Below are 15,770 nucleotides of genomic sequence, written 5' to 3' on the forward strand. Positions count from 1 at the left end.
TTAGCCATATTTTAGATTTTTAACATTTAATTAGATTATTGCCAGTTAGTAGCTGAAATGTACACACCTGCAGATACAGGTGAGCAGATTTAACTTTTTTAAAAAAAATATCACAGCTAAATAGTCAAAATGAACTGTAAATACAGTCTTTAAAATAAGGCATTCAAACCATGGTTAAACTGATTTGCCAGTGGATGTTACTGGGGGTACCATTTACTCATCAGATACCAATTCTTCATTTGTCATTAAGCGTTGAGTGCCTACTATGCTAGATATTGAAGATTCCGAGAAATGACACAGACCCTCCTTCAAGGAGCTTTTGGGAGTGTTGCAAATAAAGAGATAAGTGCTCACAATACTGGTGTGGAACCAAATGGAAGAAGACATGCCCAACTTTTTCATTCGTTCATTTTTTTAAAAATGTGTTTACTGAGCATGATTTGCCAGACACTGGTCTTTATGCTGGGAACAAAAGCAAGTCCTTTGGAGCTTGTATTCTAGTGAAAGGAAATAGACAATAAACATAAAAGAAACTATACTATGGCAGGAAATTCTGTGGAGAGAAATCAAAAAGAGAGGGATGGAGGAGAGGATGTTGCTATTTTATACAGGCTGTGAAGAAAGGCTTCTCTAAGTGACATTGAAGGAAAGACCTGAAAAAAGTGAGAAACTGAACCACAGAAGAGTGTTCTAGAAAGAAGCAAAAGAAGAGGTTCTGAGGAAAGAACAGAGTGCTTGGCATGTAGGAAGGAGGCCAGGAGCCTGCAGCAGCTTGTGCAAAGAGGAAGCAGTGACTGGTGAGGTTGGAGTTGTCAAGATTGATCTAGAGCAGGGTTTCTCAACCGTGGCACTACTAACATTTTGGGCAGGATAATTCTTTGTTGTGGGTCTGTCCCACAACATTGTAGGATGCTTCAGCATCCCTGACCTCTCCCCACTAGATGCCAGTAGCACCTCCTCTCCCCTACCAAAAATACCTTGTTCCTCAAATGTTTCCTGGGGTGGGGGGGCAAAATTCCCCAAGTTGAGAACCACTGATATAGAACCACTTGTCCAAAAGTGCTTTCTGAGATGAAAATATTCTGCATCTGAGCTAATACAGTAACCATCAGGCACATATGGTTATTGAGCTCTTGTAATGTGGCTAGTGCAGCTCAGCCGGTGAATTTTAAATTTTATTTGAATTTTAATTAAATTTTAATAGCCACTTGTGGCTAGTGGCTACTGTATCAGTACAGTCTAGAGTCTTGCAGCCCATTGTAAAAACTTTGGCTTTTATCTTTTACCTCTCTCTGCATTTCCTTTTATTCTCTCAGTCTCTCACTCCAGACCAGTCAGTGGTTCCCTTGCTATTTTGTTCCTTAAACTTGCCATGCAGGTCCTTGCCTCAGAGCCTTTGCTCTTGCTATTCAGCCTAGCACATTTTCCCCTCATATAAGAGTGGCTCTCTTTCCCTTAACTTCATTCATTACTATCCCTGCTCAACAGTTATCAAAGAGGTGGTATCATCATATTTTATCATCATCCTGTTTAAACACCACCTACAATGCCATGCTTACTTATACTTTCCCTACGCACTTAATTTTTCTCTATAGCACTTATATTGTATTTTTGTCCCCCCTCCCTACCACCCCCCCGGTAGAATGTGAGTTCTGAGATTCAGGGATTTTTATGTTTTTTATTTTTTCAATTGTCTATTACAGAGGCTGGCACATAGTAGGTATGCAATAAGTATTTGTTGAATGAATGAATTGTAAAGCCATTGGAGGATTTTAAACTGAGGAATGGCATGATCTGACTTGTTTCAAACAGTATCATTTTGGCTGCTGGTGTCTAGAACAGACTGCCAGAAGGGCAACAGTAGAGGCAGGGAACCCAACTAGAAGATTAATACAGTAGTCCAGGTGAGAGTGAAGGACACGATAATGAGTCAGGGATGATTGCAAGGATTTGGTTTGGGCAACTGGAGTTGCTGTTTACTGAGAGGAGGAAGACTGGGAGAAACAGGTTTCAATAGAGAAATCCAGAATTGTCAAGAGATTAGACTTTCTGGAGAGTGTGGTGATGCCCAAGAAGATAAAGCAAAGAATGAGGAGTGGGGTGGAAAAAGAATTACAGGTAAAGGGAGCAGTAGTGAAAAATGCATGGAATAAAACAGCATGGCTGTTTTTGGCTGGAACCAAGAGAAAGTTAGTAAAATCACTAACAGGAAGGCCTCAGCTCCCTTCAGGAGCTTAATTCTTAACCTTGCAAGAACGGCTCTCCCCTTTTAACAGATGTGGAAGTCTGAGCTCAGTGGGATACACTTAATTGCCTTAAAACTATCATGCTGGAATTTGAATATAGCTGATCACACATCTTTGAGCTGTTTTCATTAAATTACATTGTGGTAGTTTCAATCACTGAATACTTTGAAAAAAGTTCTCTAGATTAGAATTGTTTTGGGGTATTAGATCTGTTAAAATATCCATTCATTCAACAGTAGTTATTTAAGTACCTATTAATAGGGGACTTCTTTAAATGTCCTGGAAATTGAGTTTCTAAGGCTCTATAAATTTAATACTTTATGAAGAAACTGGTTGCTTTGTATCTGTGGTTTTCAATCCTTACCTGGAGGACTTGTTAAATGACAGATTGGTCCCTCACCTGATCAAAAATTTAGCATTTCTTTCTTTTTTGAGGGGGGGCGGCGGGCACGCCTCATGGTTTATGGGATCTTAGTTCCCCGATCCCTGGGGACATGGCAGTGAAAGCACAGATTCCTAACCACTGGACCGCCAGGGAACTCCCCCAAATTTAGCATTTCTAACAAGTTCTCAGGTGATAGCGATTCTGCTCTTCTAGGGACCACACTCTTAAGAATCACTGCTAGTAGAAGAGAATGGAACATCAAACAGCCATGTCCGTACCAGACTTCATCCTTTGTGAAATCACTGATCCTTAGGCAAGACTAACCCTCTCCATCTGGATATATTAGATCCACTCATGCTCTACAATTTGTAGGGAAAACTGCATGGCAGAATGGAAACTGCATGGCAGGATTTTAGGAGGAAACATCCGACTTTTCAGTTCCACCTCTCCATTTACTAGCTGTGTGACTAGTCAAGTTATTTAATCTTTCTGAGCCTTGGTGTCTAAAAAGCATTGTTCATATCTACCTTTGGGTTGTTTTAACAATAAGAGGTAACATACATAAAGTAACCTGGTACACAGTAATTTCTTCTCTAGTTGCAGCACCCATAAATAAGGCATGAACCTCTCTCCCTTTAGTTTTTATTCCATGTAATATTGGATCGCCTCCATTTTAAATATTGATATATAGCCCAAACTTCTGGCCTTGTTATCAGTTGATTCTTGAATTAGTATGGACCTTATGCTATGAAAGCAATCTAATTTATCTTGGAAGTGTATTTAATATTTGATTGCTTCCCAGCATTTCTCAAATTTCAGAAAAGAAAAAAATGGAAAGTCTAGATAACCCCAATAACTTTATCTAAATACCTCAATACATTTATTTAATAGTCTAAGATCATATGACCATAAATCATAGATGGAGAATTCTAGATCTCAGCTCTAGAATGTTTCAGTAATTTTCTCATAGTTTTTCAAAGCATAACATTTGTAATATGTGCAAATCACCATAATTAACACAATATCTGTTCTTTCATTTGCAGTGCTCTCATCGTATCAGAGTTTCTCTCTACTTCAGCCCCAAGCTGCAAGTTATAGCAAAAAGTGTAGGAGGTTTTCCTTTGTTAGTGAGCCAAAAGAGTAGAGCCCTCATGCCCAAGAACCCCACTTTTAGATACAGATTACTAATTGGTTTGAACGTTTTCCCATTGAAATACTTTCGTAGGAAGTAATTTTCATAATTTACATCTTATTTCAAAGCGACTTCAGTCTTTAAGTTCCACCAGAGGCTCTTCATCTCTGAAGAATTACCAGTGCAGATCAGTCCATCCACTGTCTTGGAGAGTTCTGATATTTGTTTTCCACCTACTAAGTTTCCAGAGCGTACTATTTCACACTGAAACCACTTACCTGAAATGACTTTAGTAACCAGTGTTCTATCAACTTGTAATTCCTGCATATGGACATTAGTTTAAGTAATGTCAAAAATATCTATTTTGTGTAGACTTTTAGCATTTTCTATGTTCTTTCTTTAAAATCACTCAATAACCTGAATATGGTAATATTAACTGAAATATCTCATTCTCTTATGAAACATAATAGAAATTTCTTATTTAACATATACCTTAAGCCTAATTCCTTTTGAAGTAACGTGCTACATAAAACTGAACAACTTCATTACCAACAAGGACAATGTTTTATTGAACAAATCTATGTACAGTACAAAAAATTTCTTGAAATGAGACACTGTTGATTTATTGCAGTTCAATGGCTCAGTTTTAATTTGTACTCTTATAAAATGCAAAGTAAAATAATTTAATGTTCAACAAGGAAGCACAAATTTCCTTTCTTGCTGAATCTGTAATATCTTTCACATATTAACAATTCCAAAATGCATATGCAGCATTTAGTCATTCTGAAATGGTGTTTTACAGTACCAAATAAATTAAAAAATAAACACTACCATCCCTTTTAGGTTTTTCACCCATACTAGTTTGAACGAAACATGAAAGGAGTACAGCTGAACCTTCAAGTGTGATTTGAAAAGAATCACAAGTTCAATGTTATGTTATGTCTTCATTATATAATTGGTGGTTTATTAAAAAAAAAAAAAAGAGTATGACTGAAGCCCAAAGTACCAGTGCCCCTGTCCACGAAGGTTCTCCTTTTCTATCTTCTCCATAATATCTGAGCAGCAAAAATTCAGATTTGCTATTTTTTTGACCTTACTGAAACATAGCAGAAAGTTAATATTTAATGTTTCAAAGGAAATTTTTATTTGAAAATGAAGGATGGAAACTTGGTCCACGTAAGATAAACACATCCTTAAAATAGAAGGAGTAGAAAAGAAAAAGAGAAGAATTTGAGGAATAAGAAGAAAGCTTCCTTGTCTTCTGAATTCCACATTGGAACTGTTGGAAGTTTATGCACCCCGTAAAAGCAAAATGATGTAAGTTTATGTTTTATAAGGCATACATAAGAAAATGTACACATTCTTTCAATAGCAATTATTTGATAAGTATATAAAGAGGTTAGAACAATGTGGTCAAACAGAATTTTATAAAACATTCCTTGATCTAGTTATGTATAAACCAATTTGATCTCAGTCTTTCAGAAAGTTTTCCCTTACCAACACAAAAGTAGAAATAAAACCTCAAAGACAAAAAAATAACAAGTGGAATATGTTTAAAACATCTTGGTATGAACTGCAAAATGAATGAAAATAAGTTGCAGACATGGATTTATGTCAATAGTTACAACTTATAAAAAATAAAAAGTTAAAAATGTGATAAAATGTTAAGCTGTGATTTTAAACATCTGGAAAATGTACAAAGCAGAAATATTTTAAAATAACTTCATTGTCCATATGAACTAGTTTCCAAATACTTTTTATTATATGATGTATTTTAGACTGAACTGAAAAAGAACTCAAGTATTATATTTTTAGTATCAGGAAGTATGGAAAACATTTTTTTCTTTAGTTGACCTTAAAGGATTTAAAAACCTTATCGAGTTGTTTACTTATGTTTTTAAATGTAAATTCCACAGCCTAATGTAGGCTACATAACAAAACAAAAACCTGATTTGATTGATATGGACTTATGACTATCAATTGCATAGTAGTGAACGCCTATGATAAATAAACTAATAAAATTGGGTAGTTTTTTAGATATCTGATTTATCATGACCTGGAAATCCTAATTTAATAAAGCCTGGATGCTACCCTGGAAGAAAAGTCACACTTCCTTAGTGACTTCATTCAAGAAGCTTTAATATCCAGAAATTTATAATAGTAGGGTCTGATGAGATTACATACTTTGAACAAGAATGTATCAGTTGGAATAACTGGAATATCTGGTTGACATTGGTACATTAATAGCTCTGTTTTTGAAGAATTTGCCTTTGCATTTTTGTTCATTTTACCCCTGCTATAGATTAACACACTGTTAGGTAAAAGGAAGTCTTTAAGCTTCCTCTTTTAAAGGCATGGAACACATCTGAGAGGGTATTTTTAAAAACCTTTTTGTTTTAACGATTTATTGACTATTAAGTTAAAATCTTCCTTAGGAAAATTACTGGTCATCAAAGAAAATAAATGCATCAATATATCTTACTGTGTTCTTGCTGTGCAAATTTTTGTGTAAATATTTCTTTTTATATATAAAAATTACTATTCAGACCAAATTCATCAGGAATAAATAAGAAAGCATAAGTAATATGGCTTATTTTAGAATTAACTCTCCTAATTGAATAAAACCAATGAATTCTTGACCGGATTCTTAGCTGCATATTTTTTTTTTATAGTCAGTTATTTTTATAGGACTGTACTTAGATAACTCACATTAATGTCTAAAGGACCTTACTATGAATCATCAAGCAATGTCCTAACACTACTCTATATACAAACAGAAATATCCCAGTGTGCTTATACCATTATTCACATTGAAGAATTTGCAATTCAGTGTTTTCTTTCAACTAAGATAGCCTTTAATGGTCTTAGATCCTCCCATCTCTTCCCAGAGTTACTGATAATATGTTTTCTATTGACGCTGCTGCCTTTTAAATATAACTCATTGGTATTATAAAAAGGGAAAGTGGAAGGTTCTGTCAAGAGCTTATTAGCAAAGCACTGTTGTTTTGTCTTCTTTTGTTTGTTAATTTTAAATGCTGGTATGTCATTCATTGAACTTTGAACTAATCAATCATCTGGAAACAAGGTACAATCTTTTATAGCTAGTATGGTGATAAATCGTTTTACTTTCATCTTATCAATCAGTTTCTAAGTAATAATAAATCAAACAGAAATGGTTCCTTAAAGCATGTTTGACCAGAAAGGAGGACATAATCTGATTAGGCATGACAAGAAAACAAACCCTATTTGTGGAATACTTTTAAGTTGTAAACCACCCCCCCCCCTTTTTTATAATGGGTTTTTCCCTTTCTGTAAGGCCATAGCTGGTTATTCTTTTTGACTAGTTGCCTGCATATGTTTCTCACATAAGCGAAACTGAACATGCTGCTATTAATCATCATCGACTTCTTAAAAAAAATGTGGTTTTTCTGGATAACTGGTACTTTGGGAGTTTTGTAATAACCCTTTTGGAGTCTAAACCAGCACATCTCCTCTGTGGGTTCATTCTAGAAAATGTGCTTTGTCTTTATCTTTAGTAATCCAAGACCGCTCTAAAATTAAGGCCATCAGGGAAATAGCAAACTGATGATGCATTTTCTTGTAGTGCTTTTTGCACACTACTGCTTGATCGACAGATCGTTCTGAAACATTTTTATCAGGCACCTGTAAAACAGAACACGTCTGTTAATTCATATTTATAGATGTTCATCTAGTATTCTAAGTTAGATTTCCTGTTTATTTATACCCTTACTCATTTAAAGAATATTAATATTAGTAGAAAGGCAAGCTCTTCTTTTGCTCAGTTTTATTTTTCAATTATTTTCTGGTTCTTTCTTATTTTTGTTTTTGTAATAGAGGCTCAACTTGGTTTACATTTCTGGCATGCAGATGAAAAACATTTCCATCATAATTACTTTGTTTTTAGATCTCTTACTACATAAAACTTGGAATGAAGAAAAGCCTCAGATACAGTTAAAGAGTATGATCCAAAAGTATGAAAAAACTGTGTTCAAGTTCTGGCTTCCACAAGTTCACAGGTGTATGCCTATGCAAATTACTTGTGAATGTCAGTTGCTTGATCTATAAAACAGGAATAGTGATAGCACCTCATGGTGGTTGTATGGATTAAAGGAAATAATGTATGGGGTAGTGCTTTATTATCTGTGTTATATAAATGTTAATTTTTTTAACCTTACAAAGATCTATGGCATTTTCTATTTCTACAGATATACCTGCTGAGAAGACAGAAGACTTACTTTCATCATCTGAATCAAATCCAAAGAGTGTCTGACATTTCTTTTGTGCAAGGTGAGCCTCAAGTGCTTCTGCATTACAGTAGGTGGTCAGGCATTTGCCACATCTTAATCTTTTCACTGATTTTTTACAAACGTTATCTTGATCAGAACAGGCATCTACCCTATCAGTCAGAAATTTTCTGCGTTTTGGCATACTAAGGTACCGTTCATCAAGGTAACTGGGAGGCAATGGTCTGACATATGGCTTTGTTAAAATTAAGCCATATGAAGTATGTTCACTCGTCTGATTTGGTTTGGAAGGTGCCTGAGGTACTGGCAGGGTACTGTGTTCTTGTGGTACAACACTAGGTAAAATGGAACCGTTTTCTGTCCTGATTCTATTTGTATCAATTTTCAAAGCAGGATCTGAGGAAACTAAAGGTGTTTGCTCTATTCCACTGTGTCCATTGACTAAATCACTAATACAATTATTTTCAGAATTTGGCTCTATGTCAGGCATCTTTTGGTCTGTCAAGCTTATATCAGAAACAGTGTGATCAGAATGTTCATTTCCATTCTGAACTAAACGGTCTTTCTTTTCCATACTTTCTATACATGTCTTTGGTTCTGTAGGATCTTTCCTTGATTTGCTAGTAGAAACTGGTAGACTAACAGTTTGTTTCTCATTACTAGATGAGTCTTTTTCCTGATGATTAGATTTTGAGTCTGTAAGAACATCCCAAAGAATTGCTTCACTTGGTTGTGCAGATGATTCTGGTGTTTTACTTAAATAGTGCTGAGCTTCATGTTCATATAGCAGAGGAAGATCTTCAAAAAGCTCATGGCATTCTGGAAAACTACACTGAGCTTGAAATATCCTGTGACTTTTTGTGTGCTGAGCAAGTTGGATTGGCAGCTTAAATGACTCATTGCAATTAAAATGCAAACAAAAGTACACATTTGGATAGCTGTGTCTATTAAGGTGATCTATAAAATGTTGAGAATCTTCAAACTGCCTTTGACAAAATTTGCATTTTCCTTTGCTCCACTTCATTACTGTTTGCCGCACATTTAAATCAGTTGGATGTACAGTCCTTGCATGCTTATTTAGAAATCCAATTCTTTTAAATATCCTGACACAGCCAAGAGCGGGGCACTTAAAGTTTCCTTCTTGATCTGTCGCATATATGTCTTTTGGATGGCACACGGTTCCATTGATTTTATGAAGTACTGAAGTTTCCTGATTCAAGTCGTAATCATCTTCTTCATAATCACCTTCTTCGTCTTCTTCCTCCTCATAGTCATCCACACATACAGGTAATGGCTCTGAGACATTATTTAAAGAAGTATCAGGACTGCCATTTTCAGTAATATTTTCAATAACATCTTCCGATACACTTCCAGGAATTTCAATGAATTCACCCACATGTGAAGGGATGACATCTTTGTTTCCATCACTGGAACGGGTAATAGTCTCTACTTCCAAATCCTTATTATCAGACTTCCCATTTTCAAATGAAATGAAAGTATCAGAACAATTTATTTCTTCCAAAGCAGGATTTTCCTGATCCTCCTGTTGAGCTGCAGCAAGTTGCTGTCTCTGTATTTTCTTAACATGATTCTTTAAATGCTTCTGCATAAGTCCTCTGTTTCTAAATTTTCTACCACATATCACACATGAAAAACTGCCCTTTTTCTGATGAGCCTGGGCATGCCGTACAATGTGACCACCTAGAAATTCCTTGTTACATAACATACACCGATGCCTTGGGACATTGTGATCTACTCTGGAAGCATTAAGAGCTGTGAGGTTTTTCTTTGCATTAATATGACCTTTTGGTTGCACTCCAGATATATCATCAGGATCAAGCTCTCCAGTGCTCTGATCTGTAAGAGAGTCAAGTCCTTCATCTAAACCTTGCTGTTCCACTGCCTTTTTTACATTACCTGTAGAATTTTCCAGTGTACTTTCATTTAGAAATCTAACTGCTGATTTATCACTCAGTAACGCTACACAGTTTTTCTTAATCATTATGAAGTTCCAGAATTCAGGATCAAAAAACAATCCCTTTTTCAAAATTGGAAGTAATTCAAAACGAACACGATTTTGAACACTGCTTGTGCCTTCATTATATTCTTCATCTGGACGTTTGTAAAGTTCTTCAACAGTATGATAAGCTTCCAAGGAGCGCTCAAGAAAAAATATTGAGAGTGCACAAATCCTGAGAATCTCCAAATCATTTGGCAAAAAATGTGCAATTGTTTTATAAATTAGACATTTAGTTTTAGGATCATCATGAAGGTCTAGCTGTAGAGCACAACCACATATTTCAACACAAATTTGTAAGCCTTCTTCTTCAACCTGTAAAAAGAAAAATATTACTACTTCTTAAAAAAAATTATTAACACTTACTAGATTATCCTTTTAAAATACAGGGTTGGCCAAAACGTTCCATAGCATCGTACGGAAAAACTCGAACAAACATTCTGGCCAACCCAATACAACTCTGAAATGAAAGCTAAACAAACAGAGTATTCTAAATGTGCAATTTTCTTCAATGGGTAGCCATGTTTAACTACTTTTTAATATATAAATAAATCTGTTTTAACTTGAGAATAACCTGGAAAAGACAGTATTTTAGCTTCCAATTTATTTAATTTTCAAGTCTGACAAGCCCTACTGACCATAATACAAAATGCTTCATAACCTTATGGTTATTAAAAAAATAAAATGCTTCATGAACTTATGGTGGTTCAAGTTTCTTACATATCTAGGCCCCTGTTTTAAGGTACCAACCTTACATTCTGTGGCAGAAGGGTTAAATTATATGTATTTAAAAACACAGTTATCAATTTTTTTTGTTTTGTCTTTGTTTTTGTTTTTGCGGTACGCGGGCCTCTCACTGTTGTGGCCTCTCCTGTTGCGGAGCACAGGCTCCGGACGCACAGGCTCAGCGGCCATGGCTCACGGGCCCAGCCGCTCTGCGGCATGTGGGATCTTCCCGGACCGAGGCACGAACCCGTGTCCCCTGCATCGGCAGGCGGACTCTCAACCACTGAGCCACCAGGGAAGCCCAGTTATCAATTTTTGATGTTAAAAAAATACTAAAGTAAAAACAAAAAGAACTGCTTATGGAAACTCTTTCATAAAGCTGCACTAAATAATATTACTTATTGTACTTATTAAGTAACATTATTTATCCAAATAAGGGGAGAAGTGTAATCCACATGAAGAAGGCAATTATAAACTTTCCAAATCTAATAAGGTATCAGAATAATGAACCTACTGGAAGTTATCTGAAAAGTATTCAAGCTTTGAAACTTTGACTGATGACTCAGAGATAACTGCATCAGCTTTTAGTTGGGAATTTGTTGTCTATCCACCTTAATTCAAGTTATAAATAATGGCTCTAGAATGACCTAAATGCTTGTTTGAATAGAAAGAGATAAAATAATAATATGTCTTTAACAGTTGTGTCTGTGTATCATATTGCCTGCATATGGTATATTACAGATGACATGCCAGCCTCATGTCCTCTGAGTTCCTTATGTGCTATGCAACCCTCACTTACAGTTCCACAAGCAGAACTTAACTCTGCATATCACTTTACCTCGCTGGTAAATTCCTACCCATCTCCTATTCATTCTTTGAGAATCAATTCTGCCTTCAAAGTTTTTCTGATTCATTCTGGCCCCTACCTTGGGGTAGAGTTAAAAACATTCTCTATTCTTTCCACTGAGAATAATTTATACTTATTTCTAAAAAGCATGTAATATTGTTTTATAACTGTCTACGCCCCTACTTCTTGACTTGGAATTCCTAAATCACAGGGACAGTATCTCATTTTTCGTATCCTTCTGTGGTTAACATAGGAGTTGACATACAGTGACCTTTGAATAAATGTTTGCAGAATGAATGAGATCAGATATATTCCACTGATTTAGTCTCCTATAAATCCACCATTTCCAGCTTGGAATCCTTTTCTGAATTCAAATTTCTTATTTCTATAATTGTCAGTTATAAAACCTACCTAGATTTTCCAGATATAGCAAATTCAAATCCACTGCTTCAAAACAATTCATTCTCTTTGTCCAATGTTCTATCTACATCCTCTCTTTTCTCATGAAATTATAATGTACTCACAGTTGCTGAGGTTTAAAAATTTCAGGATCATCACAAAAGGGAACAGGCTACTTTCTTACCTGAAAGCCTTTAACAATTCCAGTATATTTATGGACTGACATTTCAATTTTTAGAGTAGCATTCAGTCCCTTTAGGGTCTATAGCAACCCCACCCCCAACCCCATAGAAACTAAACTCTTCGATTAGTTTTGTCATCCACACACTTCCCCGTTTCTGTGCCACCCTATTAATGCCACTGGACAGCTGTGAGAACCAAATAATAAAATGAGGAGAAGGGGCTCTGTAAACTACAAAATCCTCTACAAATATTAGTATTATCCTCCCCTATCATTTAAAACCCAACTGAAAGCATCTTCCTCTGTGAAGGCTTTTCAGATATGCTATCTGTAATGTCTCCTTCTGAACTCACACAGCATTGCCTGTGCCTCTTAGCACTGAGGCGTGTGAATGATCTATTCCATCAGATAAAAATGTTTTTAATAGACTGTATAAGAAATTAAGCACATTTTAAATATTTATTTCATCTTTGAATTTTTCCCCTTATCATGTATTCTTAGGTTGACCACACATGTGAAAACGAGAAAGCTCTATGATAATTGGCTGAACTTCACCTATATTGTAAATTTTCTATAACAAAGTCTCTCGATTTTTGGTACAAATGAGAATCATATGTTAAAAAAACAGAGATAGATAAATATTTTTTAGAAAGTTTTACAGGTAATTCTGATGTACTTCAAATATTAAGAAGTATTCTATAGCATAGTTTGTTTTTTCTTTGTTTTTTTGGTGGGGAGAGAGGTTAACTTTGACAATGCATTTAAATGACATTTTACTCTTTAATAATGAAGCTATTAATGCAGTTAGCAAAATAAATAGGAAATAAAACAAAACCAAACCCTCTGATATAGTGCTTTTTATCACGGGAATATGATCACTACATGGTCATACATCTAATGAGTGATGTGATAATGAATGTAATAAATGCATAAATATGTAAAAAAATTAAAATATATTATTTAATGGATGCCTCCTTATATATTTAAAAGTAACCCACATAAAGATTCAGTTAAATGGAGCTACCTAAAATGTAAGGTAGCTTTATCTTTCCTATCTTTGTACTCAAAGTTCTGTTAATACTTGAGGAGAAAAAGTAAAAGGATCTGTAGGATCTACTTTCATGTCTATGTAAGAATCATATGTAGAATTTTACTCACTTGCCAGTGGCCCATGAAAAACTTGCTTCAGAACTATTTTTAAAAATAGGTAATGGGTTTTTACTATTATTTTAAATAAACACTTTAAAAATTTGTCCTTAGGTTTCAAAAATGTCTCAGAATTCATTATTCCTTTTTACCTAAACACCAAACGTAAAACTATGAACTATTTCTCTATGATGGTGAACAGGTATTAGCTATAGTTACAGAAAGTTCATTTGCAAATTAGTTAAGATTCTACATACAGGGCTTAGAATAATGTTAAAAGTGCCAGGCTTATTTAATTATAAGAAAAGAGATAATAGCTTCTTATGGAAGCAGTTCCCATACTAAACTTTATGTAACACTAAATTTTTTTTCTTTTTTCAGTTATTTTCATTTATGCATACTTTTTGTACCATGTTGGGAGTTTGAGGTGGGGGGAGGGGAGGATATAATATATGGAGAATGCCTTACAATCCTCCTTTTCTTCAATTACATGATCAAATACATTTTACCACAAGAGATTCAAGTTTCAGTGAACTGTCATTTAAATTTAATTTAAAATGAAGGGATAAATATATACTATTTACCTCATCTTTAATGATTTTCATGAAAGGAAATATGACTCTCACATTAGTTGCTGTTCTTAAAAGCTGGTAGCATTGATCTACAAAAACTTGTTTTGAAGGATTAGACTTTAGCTGAAGTTTACTCCATATGAAAATCAACTCCCTGTAAATGAGAAAAAAAGAGAAATATCAAAGATACAGTTTATTCAAATACAGACATTAGCTGTCTTTCCCTGATTCTGTAGTGCCCTGGCTGGGATGTATACAAAGTGGGTGTAAATGGATATTAAGTTAACTTCCAGGCTACTTCCACTACCTATTTGGGACTAATAGAAGCTAGGAGAAAAGGTGAGATTAGAAATTGCAATTTGCTATATGCAATGCATTCTAATTATATGCCAACAAACCTAAGGCATCTCTAGTATTTGATCAAAACAAATTCTAATCTCAGTATACCAATATTAATGATATTGCTTAAAAAATTTAACTTTGACCTTTAATTAATACCCACTTGCAAATTTAGAAATCAATGTTGTAGAATTTCTGCAAAGAATGGTTCATACTTTTCAATCTATTAAGATACCAAAAGTACTACAGATTAAAAGTGTAAGTATATTATAGTACTGATTCTGAAATTTTGTTTTATATCATCTACTCTTCCATTAAGATGTAGTATTTTAAACAAGCTATGGACCATTTAAAGTATTTCACAGGTAGATTCTTTTCTAAAATATGGCCAAGGTTATTAGATGAACAAGGTAGGAGCAGTGGGTTTTGAGGCAAAGGAAATCATAAGATATAATTGTTACATTTGGATATCACATTTTAGCAAATTAGAATTCCTTGAAAAGTGTCATAAAAGTTACATAAAACATCATAATCTAAAACGTATTAAAATAATTGATGAAAATGTTAAAAAAAAAAAGTGATATACTGAGAATGTACTTTGAACCCAGCACATACAGCTATTAAATCTAAGGACACCTTGACTACTATCATGAAGGTATGCATACTCTATTTAGAGAGACAACACAGAACACAAAACAAAAAATGATGGCAAGCAACACAAAAAGTAAAACCAAAATTCCTCTTCTATTTCACACAAGCTGTGTGGGTGTTCCTAAGCTTTCGTCCACCACTCACTTTTTTTTGGCACACATATTCCTTTGGAAAGCTCACCAGGTTTCACACCATGTTCCCAAATCTCTAGCTCTGACTTCTTTCCCACTTTCCGTAACTGGATATTTCAACTTAGATTGGTTTCTATCACTTTAATCCATTTAGAACAAATCAAATTCCTGCAAAATTGATTACCTTTTCCTAGACCAATGACACTAAACATTTCTCTAACCTGTCTGGTTCTAACCTGCTTGTTTTTCATAGTCTTTATATTTTTATTATATTTTTGCCCACAGTTATATCATTCTTTCTCAATGCTACCACGTTAGGCCCTTTAATTTTCCATATGTACTTCTATAGGGGTTGCTAAACTGATCTGCTTCCAGCCTCCCAGATTATTTCATTTAGGACTTGTTCAATATGCCTTGTGTTAAAAGCAACAGAAACATGGGCTTTGGTGTCAGAAGGATCAGGATTTGAATCCTGGGCATTCTCCTAAGTTGGTTTCCTCAGTGTCAGTTAATGTGCTTCATTTATTCTCACTTTTTGTTGTGCTGATTGCTCTACTTGGAAAATATTTATTTCTAAGATAAGCTTATCTTTCAGAGTCCATATCAAGTGCCTCTTCTTCATGAAAATTTTCATGAATACCCCAAACTTAAAGTGATAACTACTTCAGAACAGATCTTATCTCTCTTACTGGTTTAATGCCTTTCATATACTTCCTTGTTTATAAGTCCTGTT

General features: G+C 34.7%; 1 protein-coding gene across 4 annotated transcripts in view; it reads right to left on the reverse strand.

Moving 5' to 3' along the window:
- Positions 1 to 4,308: 4,308 nt before the first annotated feature.
- ZNF654 (zinc finger protein 654) overlaps positions 4,309 to 15,770 on the reverse strand; it is a 94,064-nt gene continuing 82,602 nt past the window's right edge. For 3 of the 4 annotated variants that reach the window (XM_067739183.1, XM_067739180.1, XM_067739184.1), the window contains 2 exons: positions 13,929 to 14,070; positions 4,309 to 10,360 (listed from right to left, as the gene is read on the reverse strand). In XM_067739183.1, coding sequence (XP_067595284.1) covers positions 7,889 to 10,360; positions 13,929 to 14,070 — 2,614 coding nt within the window. In that variant the 3' untranslated portion in view covers positions 4,309 to 7,888. The remainder of the gene's footprint in view (positions 10,361 to 13,928; positions 14,071 to 15,770) is intronic. The other variant, XM_067739181.1, reaches the window with a different exon arrangement.

Source organism: Pseudorca crassidens, chromosome 5 (genome assembly GCF_039906515.1).
Source record: "Pseudorca crassidens isolate mPseCra1 chromosome 5, mPseCra1.hap1, whole genome shotgun sequence".
NCBI classification, from domain to species: Eukaryota; Metazoa; Chordata; class Mammalia; order Artiodactyla; family Delphinidae; genus Pseudorca; species Pseudorca crassidens.